Consider the following 23,484-nt stretch of genomic DNA (forward strand, 5'->3'; position numbering starts at 1 on the left):
CTTGCAGGTCCAAGAGAGAGTGCCAAATACAGCAGGAAACAGATAACCAGACCTCAGAAACTTTCTTTTAGCAGGTACACAAAGGGGAGGGAGAGAGCTGCATATAAATCCTTCCTTCACCCCAGTCTCACCCAGGTCCTGTCTTAGCCACTCGTAAGGCACCGTCTTAGTCACTCTTAGTTTCCCATGTGCATTTTGATTTAATAAAGCATAGCTTTTTGAGTTCAAAAGTTTTTCGGTGCTTTTATGGGAGCTCACTTTGCAGAGATGGTCGAAGCAGATCAAAAGGTCTGGCCCACCTGGGATCTTGGCATAAAGGGTGAAGAAGAGGCGAAGCCTCACTACAGCTCTGAACTATGTATGTGGAAATCCAGAGCATCAAGCTGAGCCCCCAGCCAGTGCCTAAAGGAGTCAAAATTCCATTTATTACCAATGAAGTGGTTTATCTACCATTACTAAAATAAGTTGCATCTCAGCAAAAAGGACTGAGGATATAAAAATCAGCATAAACAATCAGCATACACATAACCAGTGTAGACAAGGTGACAAAAAAAAAAAAATCCCTACAGCATCACCTCTGCTATAAGATCTTAAGAGGCAAGGGTCTTTGCTAATTCAATGATTATTCTCAAAAACATCTTTACAGCACTTCCCAGGCAGAAGGAACTCCAGTGTTGTGCACAGCTGGTTTCAACAACAGGCGACAGAGCTTTTCAGGGCCTCCCTGTCACTGTGCTGGAGTAACTGTGCACAGGCAGCACAAGCAGGCTGGCCACCCGAGCACCATCTCAGGACTACATCCTACACAAAGGCATTGCTTCCATTTGCTTCTTGAAAGAAGGGTGAGCAGGAGCAGTTGCATTCATGGTGGCCATTACCAGAGCACGAGAGCGCACAGGGCTTTAAGCGTACATGTACAGTATGTGCCGAGTACACAAAATTAATGGGATGGAGGAAAAGGTCATGGGGACCGTGGGGAAAGCATCTCAGGGTTTTTATGAGATGCTTGGGAAATGGGAGTTGTCCTCAGGAGATGACAAACTACCTACATGCCAGAAAGGGAGCACCCCACTGCCATACTACATGTTCCTGGTTTAGTACGGAAGAGCTCCTAAAGCAATCTCTTAAAGAAGATAATAATTTAGATCTTTCTCTCTGACCTGGCTGTTTTCACAAAACTTACAGGAACTTTCTATGCAGCTCTATTTCTACTGAATGTGGTTGACTGGAAGTTACTGGAAGGCTGAGTGACACCATGACCACATAAGGTTCACTTTCTGAAAAACAAACATCCAAACAACAACCAAACTGCCCAAAAAAACAAGCTAAATATTACCCAGTGTAGTTTTTCCTCCTTATGGCTTCTTTACTGAAAAGAGCCTCTTAGACAACTTGGCAGCATGTGTACAAGAACAAATTCGAAGCCTTTACCTTTTCTCCGAAAACGAAAAAAGGCGATGGATACTTGATGTCCTGGCTGCTGAAAGGGCAGTTGACAGATGACTTGTGGATGAGTGCATTGTGCCCCTCAGTGGTAAGAATTTTCCTCTTCTCCTTGTGGTAGCAGACATTGGGGTAGACCCCAAAAGCAAGCAGGGAGATTACAACATCCAGATTATTATCTGGTCCAGTGTTGTTAAACGGTTGAGTCATCAAACATTCTGTTGACAGAGAACAGAAGACTGGCTTGCATCCACAGGTCACGTAGGACAGCACAGCAGGGTTGTTTAGGATCCTGGATCAATGCATTTTCTAATTCAATCAACTGGCAGATGTGCATCTGTTCTCAAATGACCTCTGCACTCAAAGCATTTCAGTTCTACATTCAATTTTCAATTTACTGATGGAGAGCAAAAAGCTGAAAAATACTACTAAAAGAGGTATTTTTCTCTCCCGAGCTCTTCAAAAACAAGGAGAGAGGGGTTTGCCCAGAATGTGCTGTACCAGAGCGTGTTTCCTGTCATTTGTTTTGGAGATGGATCTTTTGGGGGAGGTCAGAATGGATGTTTTCATTAGTTTATTTGTTACAAACCTCCCCAGAGTCTCTCATGGCTTGTTTTCAGGTCATCTTGCCCAGAAATAAAGTTAAGAATAAATGCAGGAATGATCCTAGTAGCATAAGGAGAAAAAAGTTAAAGGAATTTAAAAGAAAAAAAAATTTTAAAAGGAGGGGGAAAGGAACATCTGCTGAATCCAGCCAGCCATGCCATTTAACTGAGCAAGCTCCTCAGGAACATTAGGTAAATTCAGAACCTGGTCACCTTTAATATTTTTCCTTTTCCCCTCAGAAAATTCATAATATGCCACACTACTGCACAGTCCTCCTGCGGCACAAACCCAGAAAATCACAGGGCACATAGCACACTGTTTAGATCACACAGACTCCCCTAAGGCTCATACAGAGAAGGGGGGAAGCACAGTACTTTCAGAACACATTTTGGAGATGCAAGTGAAGAACATCATAACTCAGGGAGGTAATTCTCTAAGGACAATTGCTTGATAGACTTTTAATCCTCCAGCCCTAAACCTCAGCCTCTGAAATCCCCCTGTGTTCCACCACAGCCATCACAACTTCTCTGGTTTAGACAACTACGAGAGAATGAGACAGCACTAAAGTTTCATCCCAACACAGTTGTAAAAGCAGAACAGCTTTATGGCAAACCCACTACAGGCCTCTGTGACGTGTATTCATCATAGATTATCTTGTTTATTTATTTCTCATCTCAGAATTTAAAATGCCATCATTAAATTACTATGTCCAAGTAGAATCACCTTCAGGGAAGCCAGAAGTAATCAGTATCTCTTTCAGCTGGACTTTTGCTTCCCAAGTCATTCTAAGAGTAGCCATGCTGAGTCTTTTGTGTTCACAAAACCTTTTTTCTGCTTCTTCACCACCCATTCTAAAAAAGAAACAGTGAATTAGAAATCTGTGCAAGAAAAGGAAAAGTGCAGCACTCTAGCTATCACAGCATCTGTTGACATATCTAGCCTGGTCACAAAACTGCTCACCCTGTGTTACCCATAACTTCTCATCAAATTTTGCAACAGGATAATGTACCTTGCATCATCCCAGGCTTGGAAGACGGAGAGCAACGCAACATGATCTGAAAACCTGTTTCCAGCAAAATTCCTATGGACATAACCCAGTCGTTTGCCTTCACTGATGAAAGGTTCAGGGAAACAGGTGGCCGCAGAGATGGTACAAATAGCATCTCCCACACTGAAAGAAACCACAAAAAAGTATGAGGATCAGGTTTATTCACAGTACTGCTGCCAGCAGCTGCTACAGGCCGTTGATAGAGTAAAAACTTACGGCTTGAGGCTAGAAACCTTCATAATTTTGCTACTGTATACCAGACTTCATAGAAAAACAGCTCCAATTCCAGTAGCCAATCTTTCACAACAGCAACTGTTCATAAGTCCTTTGTCTATCTTCCCTCCCCTTCCCCCATCCATACTCACTTCTTTTCACCACCGCCTTCTGGTGGAAAGGACCCTACAGACATAACAATTACAAACAACAGTTCTTTATGTCTGTTGAAGCAAAATATGTGGATTCATTTTTCTTCTTATCTAGATCTCAAATGTCACAGCTCCCCACCTCTAGCTCACCGCTATACTTAAGCATGTACAGTCCCATTCTTAATTTATGCATATTCAGCCTATCCTGGTCCTTTTCAGTTACTCTAAATTTCATGACTACTTTATTTCCTTTACTAGAAATTATTTATCCTCTGCTCTCATGAATATTCAGTTTCCTGTTCCCAGTTGTAGCATTTATTGTTCATTTAGATGTATGGTTTTTTCCTTTTGTAGCGTGCACGTCTAGAAGCTCAGGAACTCAGAGAAACAGGAAAAAAAGACCACTGAGACTACTGAACTTACTAAAAAATACAGCCCATTATCATCATCTTGCCAAGACGAGGTTCAATGGGGAGTTTGGCTAGGATTCTTCCAAGAGGTGTCAACTCATCATTGGAATCCAGGGCATCAAGCTCTGAAAAAAGATCTCTTATCATCAAAGACAGTTAGCTAATCCCAGAAATCCTTAGATAAGAAATTCAGAATTTTAATAATTGTGTTTAAATAGAACCCCACCTATATTTAAGTTTAATGTTGTTTACAATATTGGCAATCTGATTTTCAAAACTGGTCTGGGGTGAAATAAAAAATCTTACTCCAGCTTTACAGATGTTTTACTACCTCCTCCACGATTAAAATAACTACTATTCAAACCACACACATATTTTCCATTTCTTGTTTGCTTCTGTACAAACCACTAATACACTATTAAACTTTTTTCAAGTCCCTATCTTTGATTCCATGAATCTAATCTAATTTCTTCCTCGCAAAAATCAAAGCAACCCTATCACAGCCAAATGCAGAGTCTTGATGGCAACTCCCAAATCACAAAACCCTCTGTTCATGAAAAAGAAAACACCACAAACTCTCTCTTGCATGAGGCTTTGCCTGCCTTTCTCTACTTCTGTTATTGAAAAATTATCACTGGCGCTCATCCTTGAAACTACCAAACCACTGTCAATAAAGTCAAACAAATGTCTGTGGCTGTTTGCCCTACAGACTGAAGGGTCTCATGAGTCTCCTTAACTCTCTAGCCATTTGGCCATACCATTAAACTCTACTTCATAAAACTCTTTTTAAGTTTGCATGACAAAGAGAAACAATACAAGTGTGATCTTTAAAAACTCTTTTAAGATATAAATAACAAATGCAGACTTATAGTTTACATATTCTATTACAGACTACTTTGGGAAACTTCAGCATAACTAAAAGCTTTACATTTAAAAAAAAGCTTTGTAGCCTCAGCAATTAAATGGAAAAGTAAATAAAGGACTCCTTAACTACTATCAAATACATTTTTCTTGGTATCTATTGAACTAAAAAGTCTAAAGAATATTTTTAAGAACAGCATGTCTTGCCATCCTAAACACTTTCTAATAGCATACATGCACTGAAAAAATCACTGGTCATCCAGGAAATGGAGACACACGTAGAACGTCTGTTTGGTGTTAAAGCTGACAACATTTGCCTTTTCCCCTGGCTTTGCATTTCTTATCTGCAGTGTAAGAAAAGCACTAACAAGTTTTAGATCAGAAAGTCATTAAACTTAAATACATATCCCTAGCTGTTTTTCATTCTGGTCTCCCTTTTGTATACAAGCAGCACAGGCTCATCACACTAATTTTTCATAAGATCAAAAATCAAGTAGGTATTTCAGTTCTTAGAAATCTTAAGAAGTGCTTGTTCAGTGACATTTGCAAAGCATGCTGAGGTTTGAGATCATTCCTTTAAATCTAAAGCATAAATTTAGGGTTCCTCCCTGCTTCATTTTACTCATATTGCAGTTAGTTCCCTGAAGAAACTGGGGAGACAGCATAACCCTCTCCTCAGTTTCTCCTGTTTCAGAAGGATACTGATGCTTGGATATTCGTAAACTGGACATTTAAAAACTTGACAAAATACTGAGATCTTGAGTCAGCAAACTGTACAAAGTGGTAATTATACAAGAAACTACAAACCCTTCTTCTTTAGTAGTTTGGTAATAGTTCTGTAAATGCCTCAGGCACTGGACTGAGTTTATGTCATAAACAGCAGTGCCACAGCTGGAAAACAGGAAGCTGGAAGCATAAGTTACTGGTAAAATAACAAAACAAGCCTTAAGTTTGAAGGCTCAAGTTTCTTAAAGGAATGACACTCCACTTGGGAATACAAGTATTTCTTCAGCTGCAAGAAGACACTGCCACCCACACGATGCATCCAGGAAACACCTTGCTGTTCCAGACAGCATGCTACTATGCAAACAATCTACCTGGAGATGTTCCAGCAGTTTGTAATTGATCATTATACATGGGAAACCATCTGGGAGTCAGCTTCATTAACATACAATCTTGTGGACAAACAACAATACCTCTTAGCGTGCGTTCTGCTTCAATCACTGCATCCAAAGGTGGTGGTTCTATTGCTTTGGCCAAAAATTGACCAATTCCTCCCAGTCGCAGCAATTTGATGCTCAAAGCAATTTCATGAAGTGGTGTTCGAAACATTTCGGGTGTCATGTGAGTTTGAAGTCTGAAATGAGAGAAGAACAAAAAAAGCCTACATTTTTCGGAACATTCACTTTCATCACCAACTATCGCCCTCCAAAGGAAATACTGTTGTTACCTAGCCAATCCATCTGCTCTCATTGTGCTTCTGTAACTTGGGCTCTTCTACCAGTATTTATCTTCTGTGCTTCTCAATTCTCATCTCAGGGTAAATTTACAGTGGAAATGCACAGAGGGTATGGCCTCACATCACCACCACCCAGCGTGGTTTCTAGCACAAGCTGACCACATGATGAGTCTGCATGACTGAAGCCCCTGATTTGCAGCACGGCTTTGTCCAGCCCCACACATGCCCCCTTACAATCATCTCCTATATGGTTGAGCAAGGTCTTCCACTCCCAAGACAGACAACCTGCTTTCAGCCTGCCTTTACACACAAGCACTTCTCTACTTGTCCTTCTATCAACTCCAAACCACCCAACTCCTCCTGCACATTTCTGCTTTGATCACTAAGAAGAGTAAGTATTTTTGCTGGATGCTTTCCAAAGGTGTTTTTCTGGTAGAAAAAAAGACCTGATGGAAACAGATGGAGCTCTTAAGTCTTTAGCACAGTATCATTAGCAATCCTTTAGCTTGCTGGTTGAAATATGAACTCCTAGGAATGACTGCACTGAGCAACAGACAGTTAGAAAAGGTTTCAGGACACCTCCAACAGATATCCAGATTCACCTGGCATGAGATTTAGATGGTATCTCTCAAAAGATTCTCTGCACAAGTCCACAAACACTCCTTCCTTCCTAGGCACCATGGAGCTAGCAGATTTTGTTCTTTGAAGGAAGGTAACCTTAAAATCATTAAGTCCCATGATTACTTCAGTAGCCTGAAACCAGTTCACTGTCAAAAAATCTTAATTAAAATCCCTCCAATGTACTAGACAGCAGATCGAACTAAATCTGAGCAATTTAAGGAAGGCTTTGGATCAACCAGTGCTTTCAGAGGTTACAGAAAGCTGAACATCAAAACACAGCTATGCTCTTCACAGCTATCTGAGAAAGGGGCACTGAAACTTTCATGAGAGAGATCAAACACTGAGTGTAACAGCTGTGTAGACTTCTGCAACCAGCAAAAAGATTTCCATGGCTCTAGTAACTGAGAAACAGCTTGGCAGATAGAAGAGGTCAGCAGCAGGGAAGGTACTAAAGCAGCAGTTCAGGAGCACAAAGGGCCTTCCTGGCCACAAAATGGGGATGGAGGGAAAAGTAACATCTGTCCTCCCTGCTTTTTACCATTTTTATGACAGAACTGCCTGTTATGTGAAGATGTCAGGTGTCCACAATGTTTGAAGGCAGACTAGAGCCTTATCCTCATTACAAAGCTCTTTTCTACCTTGCCTCAAATCCCAAGCAGTATTTTTTTTCTCCTGAGAGGTTCTGTAGGTTGCTGTGAAGTTCTTAATACTGAAATCTTGAACAATTTATGCATCTCATACTCTGAGTAAAAGCATATAAACATATATATTTTTTTTTTTAAGCAAAAGAACTGAGATATTCCAGTGTGAACTGACTTCATGCATCTGTTCTCCATGCTTCCTGAAATTATTTTCCCAGTTTGATCAGAAGTAGCATACAACAGTTCTGGGAGAAGTCTCTGAGGTTATTTTATTAATAAGAGCACAGCCTCACCTTTCAAAACGAGCTCTGCTGCACAAATGGAAACAAAATCCAGCACGCACACGTCCAGCTCTTCCTTTCCGCTGCTCCAAATTAGTTTTTGATGCCCAGACTGTGGCATAGTTTGTCATGTTATTATGAGCAGTGAATAGCTTCACTTTTTGTCTGTTGCAGAAAAAAACAACACTTAAGATTACATGTTCTTCGTCCTAAGTCCTGTCAAATCAGCTCTTCTTGTATTCCTTGCAGCCACACGGCTTTTAAGAAGCCAACTGCTCCTGTTTGACTAGCTAAGCTTTGGCTAGTTAGGCACCTATCTGGAAATTAATGTACCATACTCTTTACAAAGCAGTGCCCCGAGCTATACACAGAATGATTTTTCACAACTGTCTCAAAAGCTCACAGTTCTCATGCAGTTAATGAGATCTCTGTGTGTAATTTGCTCAGAGAGCATGCATAGCGAGACAGGCTCTGTAACAGACTACAAAAGTCTTCCTCTTTTGCATCAGCTATACGCTAAGTGTTTGTAACACTCATTTGGCAGATGACAGATTTCAAATACGCATGGAGACCCAGTGACACCTCACATGAATAGTGCCAGCGTGAATGCAGCTGAGCAAAACCAGCCCACAGAAATGCCAGTGTGGCTTGTAACTGTGCTGATGGCTAAAGACAATGGAAATTTGTCTTGAGTGAGTTAGAGACCTCAAATTCAGCTCTGTGACTATGGGAACACAAGGCAGTCCTGTGTGTTCAGAAAACGTTTTTTGCATTCCAAAGAATAGGATTTACAAAACAAAAAGCTACTTCTTGAACTCACTTGCAGGAGTCTATAACATAGACCACATCGTTGATGGTAATGCTAGTCTCAGCAATGCTGGTAGATAAAATAACCTACAAAAAACAGGAAATACATATTGAAATGTCTTTGGTCTGGAAAAGTTAAGGATGGACTGCAAGATAAACTACATAACTTCCATTTAAAAAGTCATCAGTACATTCCACAAAAACACAACTGAACAAAGTGTGTTATACTCCACACAGAGAAGGCTCTCATACTTTTGTTACTCCAGGAGGCACAGGATCAAACACTCGGCGCTGCTCTTCCAGAGGAATTTGAGAATGCAGAGGTAAAATTCTATACTGGTGGCCCCCTAAAACATGAATACAAGAACGTCAGTAACTACGACTGTATAAATCTCATTTCTTCTTTGCACAACATAATAAGTTTCTACCCATTCATTCTCACGGCAAAACAATCCAGCTCTCTAAACCACTTTGCCAACTCTCATCTTTACACAGTCAGTAGTTTCCTTTGGAAAAGAGGATGAAATGTAATAAAATACAGTTGCTTGTACCAAAGCGTGGATTCATTTCTAGATGCTTCTGCATTGTATATATCAAGTTCCAGCCAGGCAAGAAAATAAGTACAGCTCCCGGGACATTCAGAGTCTTGATATAAATTAGCAGTGCCTCAATGAGTTCAAAAGAAGTTTCTTTCTCATTCAGCTGAGCCATGGAATGCTTTGTTTCCGGGCCATATTCATCGCTGCAAATAAGATTGCAATTGGCCTGCAAAAAAAAAAAAAAAAAAACCCACAATAAAAAACTAAAAAGAAAACAAATCACAAAAGAAATCATATAAATTAATTTATTCAACCTGTGGAGACTGGTTGGCCAGGCAAATAGGAAAATGAGACATGTGGATAGGGAAGATCATCTCAGGCACAGCTCACAGAATGACTCGCAATAAGCCGTTCAAATCCTGCTTCCCCCGATTCGAATACAAGAATGGAATTATAATGTCATTGCACTGAGTTATAACTCAACACAAATTCGCAGCAGGAAGCTATCAAACAAATTTAACTTCCATTCACATTAATGAGGATAACATCATAAGAAGCGGAAGAAAATGCTTCTCTCAAGAAAAACTCCTCATTTTTTAAAATTTCAAGTAACTGACCTAAGCAGTAGTTTCAGACCTACAAATTAAAAGTATCATGAAACTACATCAACTGTGAGAGAAGAAAGGAGAGAAGCTAAATTTTCCACCTGAAAAGGTATCACCTAGCTCATATTTCTCTATTTCTTCTTCAAAGGTCACCAATGTTTTCACTTTTAAAAGCATTTCAGTTTTATCTTTCAAGAGAGGTAGGCTGACAAAACATGAGCATTTTAGCTTAAACAAAAAAAAAAGAAATTGTTCAGTTTACAAGGGCAGTGAGAAAATTAAATTCTATTTCTGAAGTTAACAGCAATCTTGGATATTAAAAATATTGAAATTGCTAAAAATGTTTAAGTTCAATATTGCCGAATGAATAACACTTGAGCTAGAGTCCTAACTGGCCCTTTTTTAATTTTTCAGATTAAAAAAGTCAAACATACATCATCATCTTCACCATTTTCTTCATCCTTCTCCTTCTTCTTCTTTTCCTTTGGCGGAGGAACGAACTGAGTTATTTGAATGCAATCTTCCAGAAAATAATCTGCAAGGGCAGACAAGCACTGGTTATCAACACTGACCACCAGACGCTTGTGTAAAGGAATACAACTCTTTTTGTCATCTCTCAAGATTCTCTCATATAATCATGATGTTTCAGAGTATGAAGCCAAGATTGGACAAAACTCCTTGGCTGTCAGCTATGCTATGAGAATGACTCCCACACTATTCCAGTGATTATTCCTCTATCCAATATACTTCCACATCATTTTTTACTGGTTGTTTTTTTTTTTTCTTTTTTCAAATACTGGCTGACTTAAAGCTGTTTCCATTATTCTTAATATCACAGACAACTGGTCTGAAATACCACAGCTTGACCATCACTATCTCATTCTCCAATAGAAACCACCCCAAGTGGTGATGCTTTGAGGTTTGGGGAAGGAGTGTGTTGTGGAGTGGGGGGGGTGGGGGGGGTGGAGTGTGGCAGTATTATTTGTTTGTGTTTTTAAACACACACACTGTTACTGACTTCTTTGCCCAGTGTAAACCACATCGGTAAGATACAACAATCCAGAAGAAATGTGTGTCTTGCCCTACCCATAATCTTAAAGCATATGACTGATAAAATAAAAAATAAAGCAGTTCTTTAAAGTTCAATCAATTATTTACCTTGGACAGGGTAGGTTCTACCAAAGACCTCAATGATAGGACAGTTGAAGAAGTATTCACAAAACATACTGGTATCGATGGTGGCAGACATGAGGATAACCCTGATTTCAGGATACGCCTGAACTACATCTCTCAGCACCACCAAGAGAAAGTCAGTCTGCACAGAAAGAGAATAAAGGCATCAACAATTTTCCACCCATAAGAAGCAACATCTTCCCAAGAGATCTGAAAGAATTACACAGACATATACATTTACTGAGCAGAAGCTTTGCTGAGCAAGACCAGTAACAATTATTACAACACCACTCTCTAACCAGAAACAGTTGTCAGTGCTTAATTTTGCAAATACTGCAATTCCTAGGATAAGTGAATTTCAGGATTTCCAGTATAAAGGAGAGTTATTCTTTTATCAGAATGAAACAAACTAAAGAAAAGCATTCAAAAATAGCTTGCTTCCTTCCTAGCAACACATTATGACCTAAAGGTCTTTTTAAACTTGGTTTACGTATAAAGTAGCCCTAGGTCATAAAATAAATAGGAATGACTCAGTGCAATTTTATGCAGAAGTTTTATTGTCCTAAGTAAATACAACATTTATTTTTGCCATGCAGTTAGGTGGGCCTTTAGCTTAACAGATAAAACTCCAATCTCAATGAGAATTTGAAAACTTCTATTTTACATCATTAATACAAACATAATCGATGAAGAGATCAGAAAAATCTGCATTGCAATTCCATCTAAATGAGTCCCCAAATTATGTCAAAACAAGCTTAAACATCACGTCGGAACTCAGCAGTTTCTCTCACTCTTGGTGTGGCAAAGCGGAAAACAGAAGAATCAAGGGGACAGAAAATGTTTCCCATTTCTTAAATTACACACAAACCCTCCCCCAATTCTATTTCCAACTTGTTGCATTTTTCTTTGTATTAAAACCAAATTGAAATGTGTCACTATCAAGATGGCAGCTTCTGTAAATACCACTGCTGTTCTGTTACAGTAATTCAACATTGTCAGCAGAAAAAGCACTCCAAAATAAAAGAGACATTCAACATGCTCCCACATTTGGACAAGAAGTGCTTGTACCACAATGTTCTATTTTCCAGAGAGGACCAGGATATAGAAGGAGATCCTAACAGGCAAAAGAGATAGAGCAGCAAGTAAGCACAAGTCCTTTGTCTTTCAATCAGGCAAGGAGTAATGAAGAGAAAGAGTTTCTAAAAATCTTACCGAAGATGGAAAACTCACATATATGGTAGTTTGTAAAATGCAGTTTCCTTTCACGTTTACTATTACACAAGAACAAATGCAAAAGAAACAGAAACGGAACAGAAGCACAGAGAGAAACAGGATCGTAATCAACAGCTAACTCACATTAATGTCTCTCTCATGGATCTCGTCAACAATAACATGACTAATGCCTCGGATCCCAGCCTCCACCTTTCTCAGGAGAACACCTTAAACAGACACAGTAGTTAAATGTTCATGTAGGTAACAGCTCAGTCTTGCCCTCGCCCCAACCTCATTTTATCAAAAACAGTTGCACTGGTTTAAAAATCAAGACGTGTGCAGGCCGCCTGGCACCTTTTACAGCCTCACCTCTAATTGCCGTGCTTTCATTTGTACAAGTGATGGCGAGGGTATGAAGTATTACTACTGGAAAGATTCTTTCTTCTTTCCCACCCAATACTGCTTCCCCTACTGTCTCTTAAGGACAATCAATATATGGCAATTTTAGCTCTTCAAGAGATTATTTCTGCGCAGTATTTGACCTGTCTTATGTCTTATCATACTTCTGAACAACAATCTTAATCTTTCTTGGCACAAGAGCATGTCACCAAACTTCTAGCCGCAAAAAAAAAAATCTTTTTAATATTTTAAAAAGACTTTCTAAAAATTTTAATCTATCCATATTTCTGCTTTTGCTGGTAACTCAAAAGAATTCAGACCCATAAGTAATAAGCTCCAAACATAAACAAAACAATACAGACCTACAGTGCAAAACATCACACTGGCATGTGGTCGAGGAAGCACAGATTCGAATCGCACACTGTATCCACAGCTTTCCCCAGGCTGTTCTCCTCTCTCATATGACACACGCTCTGCTACAGAAACCGCGCTAATCCTCCGAGGCTGGCGGATGAAAAAGTTTTCCCTAAATTAATGCTGAGGTTTCTTAAGTTTATCAGAATACCACTGAAAACAAGAAAGCTATAAACGCTATAAGTGTCCTGTCCTAGGATTTCTTTACAGAGTAGTCATTAAATGGTACATTTATAACAGCAGGCTTTTTTCCTTCTGAAATGGTTAATTCTGCACATAAAATTACAGAGGAGGGATATCAGAATATAAGGAAGCTACCAGCTGGCATTTGGCAAATTGTTTCCCCTTTGTCTGCCAAAAATTTTTCACTTGGGCCAAGTATAAGCCAGATTATCCCAATCGCAGATAAATGAAAGAATAACACTCCAAATGAAAATATACATGACGCTGAGGTTTCGCCTACCTGTAGTACTGAAAAGATACTTTCATGAACAACGACCAGCAATAATAATCTGATTTCTTAATACATCCTAACAGGTGATTTCTAGTATCTGATCACGAAACTCAAGTGGTTGCATTTGTAAGATATTCCTCACCTGTGTCACTACTATGTTGCACTCTGCAGCTCTGTTGGTTTTGATATATTCATCCAGGATGTACTGTGGCACTTGCGTGGTTTTGCCACAACCAGTGGCACCACGAATTACAACAACAGAATTGTGATGGATTGCATCCAGAATTTCACTTTCAAAATCCTTCACGGGTAAGGCCTCTCTCTCTCGTTGGATCTGGAAAAAAAATACAGCAGATTTCCAAAAATCAATCTATTCTGCTCCACACCCATAATTTGTCTCACTTTTCTACACAGGTTTTGTTTAAAAAAAAGGAAGAACTGTGTAAGAACAAATCATGGTTTGTATTTTTTCCTTACACAGCGCAACACATCCCGGCATCCATCTCAGTGTAACATACAGCACTTCTAAAAACTTGGTGTGTGCTACTACTGAAATCCAGTCTCAAACACTTTGCACATGGTATGCTCAACCTCTTTTGGGAAAGAAAAAGACTAGCGCAAGCACGCCACGTTGCAGGAAGTGCACTTACCCTTTGTAATTCTTCATCCTGCTCCAAACGGTACATGAAATCACTTTTCAAATCCATGCTTATTTGTTCTGGAGTGAGCTGCAAAGACAAGACATTATTTCGAGGCTTTTTGACCCCTCTGCTTATCTATATCATAACTTCAAGATAAAATCAGTCATACCAACATAATTACTCCAAATATCAGTAAAGGATCATTTCCTACATAACTCCCCCAAATCAGTTATGCCTACAAGCTATTCTATTTAATTCATTCCAGTGTGTTAAAACTAAATGGCCATCCTCAAAGAACTTTCTCACAAAGATCCAACATACTGAAAAAGAAGGATTGTTTAAATTTAAATACTTTAACTGCTTGAGAAAGACACTCTACTCAGGAGCAAGCTAATGAGATACTTAGATGACATTCAGACAAGAGTTTTTATGTAAGGAACGAAATAATGTAAGCACATAACCACCCACAGAACAGTGGCTGAAAAGGGAAAAGTAAGCAGACAGGGAAATTTATCAGGCAACTCTTGTATTTCAACTAGGTAACAATTCTCAAGAAACTCAAATTTGTTATCGAAGGGCTAATTGGTTTTACTGAGAATAAGTTAGCTGCACCATGACTAGCACGTAGAAATTCTAATGAGATTTGAAGCCAGCTCAATTCGCAATGTCTGTAAATAAATTCATTATGTGTTTAAAGCAGCAACACTCAAATTTACATCAGTCTCATATTTTTTAAATGAATATATAATGATCAAAGTTAAATTAATGTCATTTATAGAAAAAAAACTGCAGTTGAAAAGAAGTATTATAATTTTTGTCATAAGCATTCTGGTTCCTTGTTGTAGGAAACTGAAGTTCCTGCCCTGAGAGTCTTTTCTGACCAGATTATATCAGTGGCTAAATTATGCCTCTGAACTTGCCAACCTAGTACTTCTTCCCTTCTTTCTCATTTTATCATGGCACATTGCTGCTTTTCGTTTGTTCTATGGTGAACAGGACTAGAAAAGACAAAAAAAGCAAACAGGCAAATTGTGCAGTGACACTGGCTTGGAGCAGTTTCTCCTCCCAGAAAAGAAAGTTCCAGCATGGAAAAATGGGAAAAAGAGGCTGGCAAATAATAGATGTCATGCCCATAAGCTTACCTTGTAATTTCAATTAGAACTTTGTATGGGCTGTACAATAACAGGCAAGAAGTGAAACAAAGCAAAGAACTGGGACATCCAAGACGCTGCTACTCAAGAACCTAATAAAACATGAAGTAGATAGAAAGAACTCCTACCAATGAAAAGACTCCCTTCCTGCAGGTCAAGAAGGGAAGAAATTTTATCAGTGGACTGTTTTCTCCTTTGGAATAGCTCATATTTTAAATTCTAGGGGGAAAAAAGCACTTAAAAGTTCCGATAGCATGGCGAAAACAAACAACAAATCCATTATTTAAACTATCTTACATTTGCCAAAGGACCCTCATCAATATTGCAGCCAGTCCAGGGGTTCCAGTTGGAATGAGGTGGTGACCACGGAACAACTCCCATATGATTCTGTCTCTGCGACGGTTCAAAATGGGCCAACTTTCCAACATTAATCAGAACTGGATTACTTGGATCTTCAGGCTACAAATCCAAAGGCAAAGTGGGCAAAGAAAGATAAATGTATTAAATGTGCAGGCCTGATGTTAAATACTGGTGTAGCTGAACCACAGACTCACCAAAGGCACAATCTCCAGAGACAGTTCCCGTACAGCCTTTTGCAGTTGATTTTCTAAGTCAGAAGGCAGTGACACCTCATAGGGCTCCACCTATTAAATGTTTAAAAACTACATGTTAATATACACAAAAAGACAGACTATGGAAGCCAGAACTGCAGGCTACTAGACAGTATACAAAACCATCACATAATTTGTTGTGAAACAAGGCCAAAGAGTACCATAGTTCAAAATTCATATTCTTTAAACATTTTGCCAACTTTTCATCCAACAACAATCTGTAGAATATTTTTAAATATCCAAGTTCAATTTCAGAGGAAAATGTTCCCAAACTTGTAACTGAACCCTAAAAAAAATGCTGATGTGCCAGAGAATTAAATCAAATCGCTGAGAATTGTACATAGCATAAACAGAAACCTTCAAATCTATAGAAAATTTATACTGGAAAAGTGCTTGTTACAAATCCTATTTCATTTAATATACTGTAAAACAAGCTTACTGCTCCATTCACATACAGACAAAGTTAAATTTCTGATCTAAATCACTGGCCAGACCAGAAACAGTTGCTAGTCTAAGGAATCAAAATTATTATTAACTTGTAAGCTGTTAAATATTGAGAGCAAATTCCAATTCAGTCATCTTTATAAGAGACTGCCTGTGTGTTATTAAAATGAAAGCATCAATTTCTGACCCTTCTACCAAACTCACCGATTCTCCTTTTTTCTTTGTCTGTCCAGAATAAGGCTCTATGACACCAAGATGGTACAGTTGTCTAACCAAGGAAAGGGCACAGGACTGTGCTGCCAGCTTTTTGTTTGATCCATGCTCACGACTGAAAATCCCTGCAGCACACAAAGTTCAGAGCTGTAGTAGCTGATGAGTCAAACAGCTTCCACAGAAGATATTACTCTGAAATGGGCTTTCTGATTGTACACACAGGACAGGTTTCATGGAAAGTTTCAAATCTTGATAATTCCAGAGTTCTAATATAAAATCCAACCGGGCCCCTTCACCAGCTGACTCACAGTAGCTGTGTCATGTTACTTACTGACTTCCTGGGCAACTCCTGTAAAGACTTTTTTCCTGCGTTCAGCACCTAAGGAAGTATGATTACCCTATACCACCCAGCAACATTATACAAATTTCACAGCACACTCTACGTAAATGTGTACGTATGGACAGCACATCCATTGCCTGGGAACATACTGGACACCTGCAATTCTCAGATACGTGAACAACAAGTAATTAAGACAAACAAAACCTACTGTAACTCACAAACATTTATTTGTGCTGAGAAAAAAGATTAGTGGAAGCATGTAATGAAAAAGCAGTAGAACGCAACAAGCACAGCACACAGAAAAAAAGATTTCACGTCAGGAAACAAACATGAACCTTCACCTCTGGAAGTGGCTCCAACACGTAACTATAAAAGTCTCTACCCACAAGTATGACCTATTCCTCTCTACCAACAGCCATCTCTTGCTAAGATAAAAAAATAAATAGGAACACTTACTTCTGCCCAGCTGCTTCACATAAATGTTCATTTCTGCAATAAAGCTCCTGTAAGAGAAAGAAAGAACACAACAGTACAATTATCAACAGCTGACACTGGTACTATTCCTTCCAATTTTTCTAGGCAAAGATCTCTGTGTCCTCAGTCAGAGACTCTCAACTCATCAATGGCCAAGGTAGAATATTACTGCTTTTAGTCCCTTTAACCCCAAGTTAGTAGTTAACAGACTTGCCATGAGTAGAACCAGCACATCTGTAAGAACAGTCCTGCAAGTGCCATCGTTTTACTTTGAAATTTAAAGCCACTTTATTGGGAAACGTGCTCTGAGCTGTCTAAGTTTAAGGCAACAATTATAAAGCAGACAGCATGTTAACATAACGTTAACGTGCATCCCACTGTACCATTAACTGTATCCCACATTACACTCATGTAACCCACTAGTAGCCTGAGTTTTTTAATTCTGACGCAACGCTTAATACAGCTGCCTTGTTTTCTGCCACACATTTAGCCAGCTCAGAGTACAGACAAAATAAATCAGGTCATTTTGTAGAGACCATGGAACATATCTGCACAAAAGGAGACAGAATACCCGAATTTTCATGAAGCCCTTATTGCCATAGTCTGGGAACAGCACATAGTCAAAAGTAACTCTGTGCAGCAAACGAAACAGTTTGCCTAGCAGGCATGCAACCAATCCATTTAAAGGTCAACTGATATATCAGTTTAGGTTTAAAAAACTGAGAAATCCGTATGTCAACAGTGGATAATTTAAATCAAGATCCACATTCTTAAAATCACAAACCAAAGCATGTATTTGCACAGATCAAAAATTAAAGCTGAATTCTTTAAAGATGGGATTTACACTAGCAAACTTGATTCGAGAGATATGACTGGGCTTTATTGGACTGAGATCCGCTTTGAAAACTATGCCTCAGTACTTCCACAGCTGCAGGCAGAGCCTTGCATCTGTGTCCTTCATTTCTTGCTGTAAACAAACAAACAAACAAAAAAGGTTAAGTGAGGGATTTAAATTTCAAGTTAGAACTCCTTCCTGTACTACCAGTGAACTGACCTTCAGGCACAGTGGCTTCATGGGTCGAAGGCCACTGGCTTTCAGGGACACAACAGCCAACTAAGGGCACCGATGACAGTATGTTTCTCAGCCAGGCCTATAGTCAGCATTCAATCTCATTCTCCTCCACCTATGGGGAGAACAGCAACACCAGAAATCAGTTTGCAGCAGAATCCCATGTGATTGTTTAGCACAACCTCAGCAGCCCGTGTGTGAACACGCACAGATCTTTAGTGTTGCTCACTGCTACCATCTTCAGCCGGAAAGTAAGGAGGCAAAGGCATCCCACACTACCAATAGAATCCCAAAAGAGAAAAGCCACATCCCACCTCTTAATATTTAGTTTATACTTTGTGCAGTAGGAGAGCCACGTTTGTATTTACAATTAATACCCTGCCATTGTAATTAAAACGTTTCTGAATTCAAATTTTCCAGCTATTACCAAGTTCTTATACTATGTGACTATGATTAATTGACAACAAAAACCCATTTCTCTTTCAAAAACCTCTGAGAGCAAGCATGACACTTCTGTTATAAAGATCATTACTTAAAAAAAAAAAAAAAATCAGATTGGTAAGATATATGGCAGCTAGTATTTCTTAAGAAAAAAAAAAACAAAAAAATCCAAAACAAAACAAAAAAAGCAACCCACCAAACGACATTACTGTCCTCAGAACTCCAAAACCCTCTGAAATTATTCCTCTCCTCTTTTACATAGGAAAAGGATTAAATCCAATAGTTTGCCCTCTCTCAATGAACACTAGAGCGCATTAGGATTGTTTCACACCTGTCTGATGGTTTGCAGCAGATAGTTAGTTCCCCCTTCTGCCATTCCATCCAGGGCAATTCACACAAGCTTTCCTGGACACAGTAACTAGGAAACTCTGAGGTGCTGCCTGGAAGAACAGTAAGTGGGCTGAGAAACATACTGTCATCTACGGCCACTTCATTCTGCTCAAGATTATATGCATTTAAACACATGGTGTTTAATGCTTTTACCTGCAGAAGGCATAACAAAATGAGCTGCACAAATAATCTGCAAGTCACAGAATAAAATAAGTGCTCAGGAACTACATCTGCAACAAGCATATTTAAAATTCCTAGTATTGTACAAGCTAGTTTATGTTACTCACTTAAGGGAAAGAAATGTCCTTGCTTGAAAATGTAAATGGAGATGAGGAACTTGAAGACAGGTTTTAAACAAAAATTTAGAACTTTCTGACACCAATACATGTATTTTAGATGTTTTAAATGCCTGTAAGACTTAACAACAAAAGAATACCAGAAGTCCTGCAAGTGAGATTCTCACGGAAGACTGTAGTAAGAAAATTCACCTGTCTTTCTAAAAACAGGTTTAAAAATAAAAATAAAAAAAAAATAAAAACACCACAACTTTCACAGAAATCAAATCTATATAATGCAAAAAAACCCACCAACACCCAACCAAAAAAAACCAACAAGAATCCAGCAGCAGCATGCTATTGTCTCTGACCACAAAACATTAATTATATTGTGCAAGAAATAATACAATGTCCTGAAGTTTTGATGATTTGTAAAGACTATTTCAAACAGGGGTAAAAAAAAAAAATAATCAAAATCATCACTTCTTTATGCACAATCTGTTATGTGTTATTTTCATTTGGGAGAAGCACATGTGAATTTTCTGATGGAACGGGCAGAAAGTCAAAAAAGAGTAATACCCAGCTGACTTCAACTGAAATTTTAAGATGCTCAAAACTCCTTCAGGAAGATTCTGCTGCCAAAAAAAACTTAATTATAATTAAAATATAAATTAAATGTCCTTAAATCACATTTCTACATAAACAAATGTTTAAGATTTACTCAAAATGTACAAAGGCAAGTACAGTCATCTGAACAACTATTGCAAGCAACTGAGCACTCTTTCCACTCCAACTGGCAGCTCAGCTGTTAGCTAGAGCACAGCAATCATTTTAAAAGCTGCACATCCATGAAAAACATTAGGCAGAACTTTTTTCAGAGTCACTCAGATCTCGGCACCAAGGCTCATCATTCCCATTTCAAGCTTTAGGGATGTTGTTGGTCCTGGTAAAGAACACTGCTTCTTCAAATGGCACTATGGAGCACCACAAATAAGTGTGATTAGCCATTGTCACCAAAAATATTTCTAACCTTTCATATGCAGAATGTGACTAAAACTACCAAACCTGTTGTGATCAGGCCCCATTTCAGTGTATTTATATTCTTCCTGAATCTTCTCCTTTTGGAAAAACTGGTTCAGACGTGCCTTGGCATTTTCCAAGGTCCAATTCCCATGAAGATCGGCATTTAAGTCCACTTCTGACTCTGAGGTCTAATATTGGGGGAAGAAAAAAAAAAAAAAAAAAAAAGTATAATTTTCTGGTTTCTAATAGATTTCAGTTTTCAACATTCTTACAAGTCTTTGAAATAACTATACTATAACTTTAACTATAACTTTGCTATAAAATAGTTAAGACTTCATTACGGAAAATGCTAAAAATTCCTCCGTGTTTCCTTATTCTCACAACAAAATGTCTATAAAATTGGACACTCACAGCATCCAGAATGATTTATTTTGTTCTTAGCTTAAACAAGTTACCTTTTTTTTAAAAGTCAACAGGTAAATCGGCAGCTTAAGATCAACAGCAAAATATAAAATCAAAACTACAAGCTTGATTATAAACGCTATTAACAAATGAAAGGGAGTGAAAGATACCTATTTAAAAACGAACGTAAAGGATAATGACATAGAACGACTTACTGACTGCACTCCTTCCTCCTCTCTCTTGGAATAGTAATCTTTCAAATTTGCACCCCGATCCCACTGAGCTCCATGACTGGCACAGTTTCCGGGCGTTGCATCTGGGCCATTGCCTACCACACAGAAAAAAAAAAACACAAAACCAAAATAACTCTCCCAAAACATGTTCTTAGCAATGAAGAGGTATTGCTTGGCATTCTCAACAGGACGAGACCAGTGCCTCAGATCTCATGCAGTCATTCACACATCCACCTCAAAACTACAATGACTTCTCTCTTCTGTCTGCAGAACTACGCTATTTGGGAGAAAAAACCCCACCCAAATCTACATGCATATATTATATCCACATACGTGTAAATTACAGTTTTCAGAGTCTTACCTATTTCAGCCTCTATAAGCAAATGTGGAGGAAGAGGTCCACCCAAAGTAGAACTGGGACCAGTAGCATCTCTAGCTGTTTTGTTTCCATCCGGGGTATCACCAGCTGCTGGCTAGGGGAGAGAATGAAAGGAAATATCAGCACATTCGTACAGATTAACTCTTTTTACTGTTTAGCCAGAAAACTGTTTAGGTAGTTTAAAGAGATCATGCATCATTATGCAATAGTTACCCCCTGTAGTAACACCCTTTCAAAACCAGAAAGGAATACAATTGCTGGCTTTTTTGTGGGTGTTCAGCAATTATAGTATCACCTGTTTCAGCAGCCAAGGAAAAATAACAGATACTGGTCCCTATCGTATATGCAAGGGAACTCAAATATACTTTATGAACACATACACAAAAAAAAACACTGCAAGAAAACATTAACACCTTTAGGAAATTACAAAATTATGGTTAATCTTTACAATTTGATTTCTTCCCATTTTGATATGCGCATGTTTAGATAACTGATCACACCCCCTGTGCTTTATTGAAGACACAGAACATGCTACCCCCATTCAGGACCCAGCCATGCAGCACACTGCGTTCTCATGAAACTGTCAGGTACATCAGACACAAGACAGGTCCTGTTACCACAGGGCTTCACCCAGGCTAACGAGGCAGGGACACTGCTTCCACTGATCAAACGATGTATCTTATACAGATATATCCTTAATGAGGCACTGCAAAAAGACTCTTCCCTCCCAACATATAACGTGTAGCTTCATGCTTTATTTACTGTCCTTTATTGCTGTAAAGATAGAGCTACCTCCTCCTCAGCCTTTATATGATCGTCATTGCCGATACTTGCACGGCTCACAGAACACCATAAAAAGCAGCGATTCTGTTACACACAGGAGAAGCCAAGGCAGAAAGCCTTTATGGTCAAAAAGTAACCAATTTTCAATGTCTGGTTTGAGATGTCTGTTATGCAGTTATGCAGACCAACAAGCAGCTGTTTTTACCAGATCATCCTACAACATTCACTGTATATATCACTGCATACACCACCAGCTTTCCAGCACTGCAAGCAGAAGTCCTGCACATTCAGTCTTCTTCACTGCACACGGATGCCAGACTGAACTCTGGGGATGAAAGGCAACCAGATGCACATCACTGCAATTAAAGATTAGCCTTGGTAGGGAAAAAGAGCAGCTTACTCCAAAAGCAGGAATTTCATCTTTCTTCATTTCATTGACCCGCACCAAGTAATTGACAAAGTCTCGAGCAGCGTTGCTCTGTGCGTCCTTCTTGTTAGTGGAGTTGCCCATGCCAACATAGTTAAAGCCTTCCACTCGAACCTGCAAACAAAACCACCGATCTGTGGCATGTACAAGTGGGAGGGTCTTGAAAAACAATAATACTGGATTGAAACACCAAATTTCAGTTGCTAGTAAAGTACAGGAGAAATATTATTTCTAAGTATTGTTACATATAATCATATCTATATCTATTCCTGTAGGTTTTGAATGTATACTTTATACCTATTAAAGAAAACACCCACAGTCCACTATTATTTTGCTTAATAAGTTCCAAACAGTGACCTTCCACTTCCAACAGACTATCAACCCACCAGGACAATGGTATCACCAACCAAACACAAACTGTACTGAATACACAACTATTGTATCAGACTGCGAAAATGAGCAAAAGAGCGTGTTTTATCGAGACCCATTCTTTCATCTGTTAAGTTTCGATGGATGCTCATGGAGCATCAGCATACAAAAACCAAACCAACATAACTCTCCATACAACCCCTTCGTCTGAGTAATGTTCAATCGCAGTTACAATGCCTTTAAAATCGGTTTAATATCACTGTGTTTCTCAGTTTTGTTATTGGTGGGGAAGATGAATGGAGGAGGAACAGTATAACAACAAATTCAAGGAGTTTAGTGCAAATCTATAGCATCGCTTATGAACTAACGCATTCTGCATGTGGCTTTGTACTTTGTGTCAGCTCCTTCTCAGAGCCACCCTGAACGCAAGGCTCTCTGCAGGCACATCCACAGTATCTGCAGCCAGGAACAGAGCAACATT

At 39.0% G+C, this 23,484-nt stretch overlaps 1 protein-coding gene across 5 annotated transcripts in view; it reads right to left on the reverse strand.

The window, feature by feature from the left end:
- The window catches only part of DHX9 (DExH-box helicase 9), a 36,463-nt gene that overhangs the window by 12,406 nt on the left and 573 nt on the right, over positions 1-23,484 (reverse strand). For all 5 annotated transcript variants that reach the window (XR_015259254.1, XR_015259253.1, XM_086753888.1 and 2 more), the window contains exons 2-24: positions 22,608-22,748; positions 21,407-21,518; positions 21,028-21,140; positions 20,453-20,598; positions 17,195-17,241; positions 16,390-16,523; positions 15,685-15,774; positions 15,428-15,589; positions 13,989-14,066; positions 13,481-13,672; positions 12,833-12,974; positions 12,216-12,298; positions 10,845-11,001; positions 10,121-10,221; positions 9,094-9,307; positions 8,795-8,889; positions 8,556-8,629; positions 7,748-7,900; positions 5,930-6,090; positions 3,886-3,997; positions 3,059-3,220; positions 2,773-2,900; positions 1,432-1,661 (exon numbers count right to left, since the gene is read on the reverse strand). Coding sequence is in view for 3 of the 5 variants with exons in the window: in XM_086753888.1 (XP_086610014.1) it covers positions 1,432-1,661; positions 2,773-2,900; positions 3,059-3,220; positions 3,886-3,997; positions 5,930-6,090; positions 7,748-7,900; positions 8,556-8,629; positions 8,795-8,889; positions 9,094-9,307; positions 10,121-10,221; positions 10,845-11,001; positions 12,216-12,298; positions 12,833-12,974; positions 13,481-13,672; positions 13,989-14,066; positions 15,428-15,589; positions 15,685-15,774; positions 16,390-16,523; positions 17,195-17,241; positions 20,453-20,598; positions 21,028-21,140; positions 21,407-21,518; positions 22,608-22,748 (3,027 nt within the window). In the remaining 2 variants the exon portion in view is untranslated. The remainder of the gene's footprint in view (positions 1-1,431; positions 1,662-2,772; positions 2,901-3,058; positions 3,221-3,885; positions 3,998-5,929; positions 6,091-7,747; positions 7,901-8,555; positions 8,630-8,794; positions 8,890-9,093; positions 9,308-10,120; positions 10,222-10,844; positions 11,002-12,215; positions 12,299-12,832; positions 12,975-13,480; positions 13,673-13,988; positions 14,067-15,427; positions 15,590-15,684; positions 15,775-16,389; positions 16,524-17,194; positions 17,242-20,452; positions 20,599-21,027; positions 21,141-21,406; positions 21,519-22,607; positions 22,749-23,484) is intronic.

The sequence above is a fragment of the Chlamydotis macqueenii genome, chromosome 8 (genome assembly GCF_036417535.1).
Source record: "Chlamydotis macqueenii isolate bChlMac1 chromosome 8, bChlMac1.mat, whole genome shotgun sequence".
NCBI lineage: Eukaryota > Metazoa > Chordata > Aves > Otidiformes > Otididae > Chlamydotis > Chlamydotis macqueenii.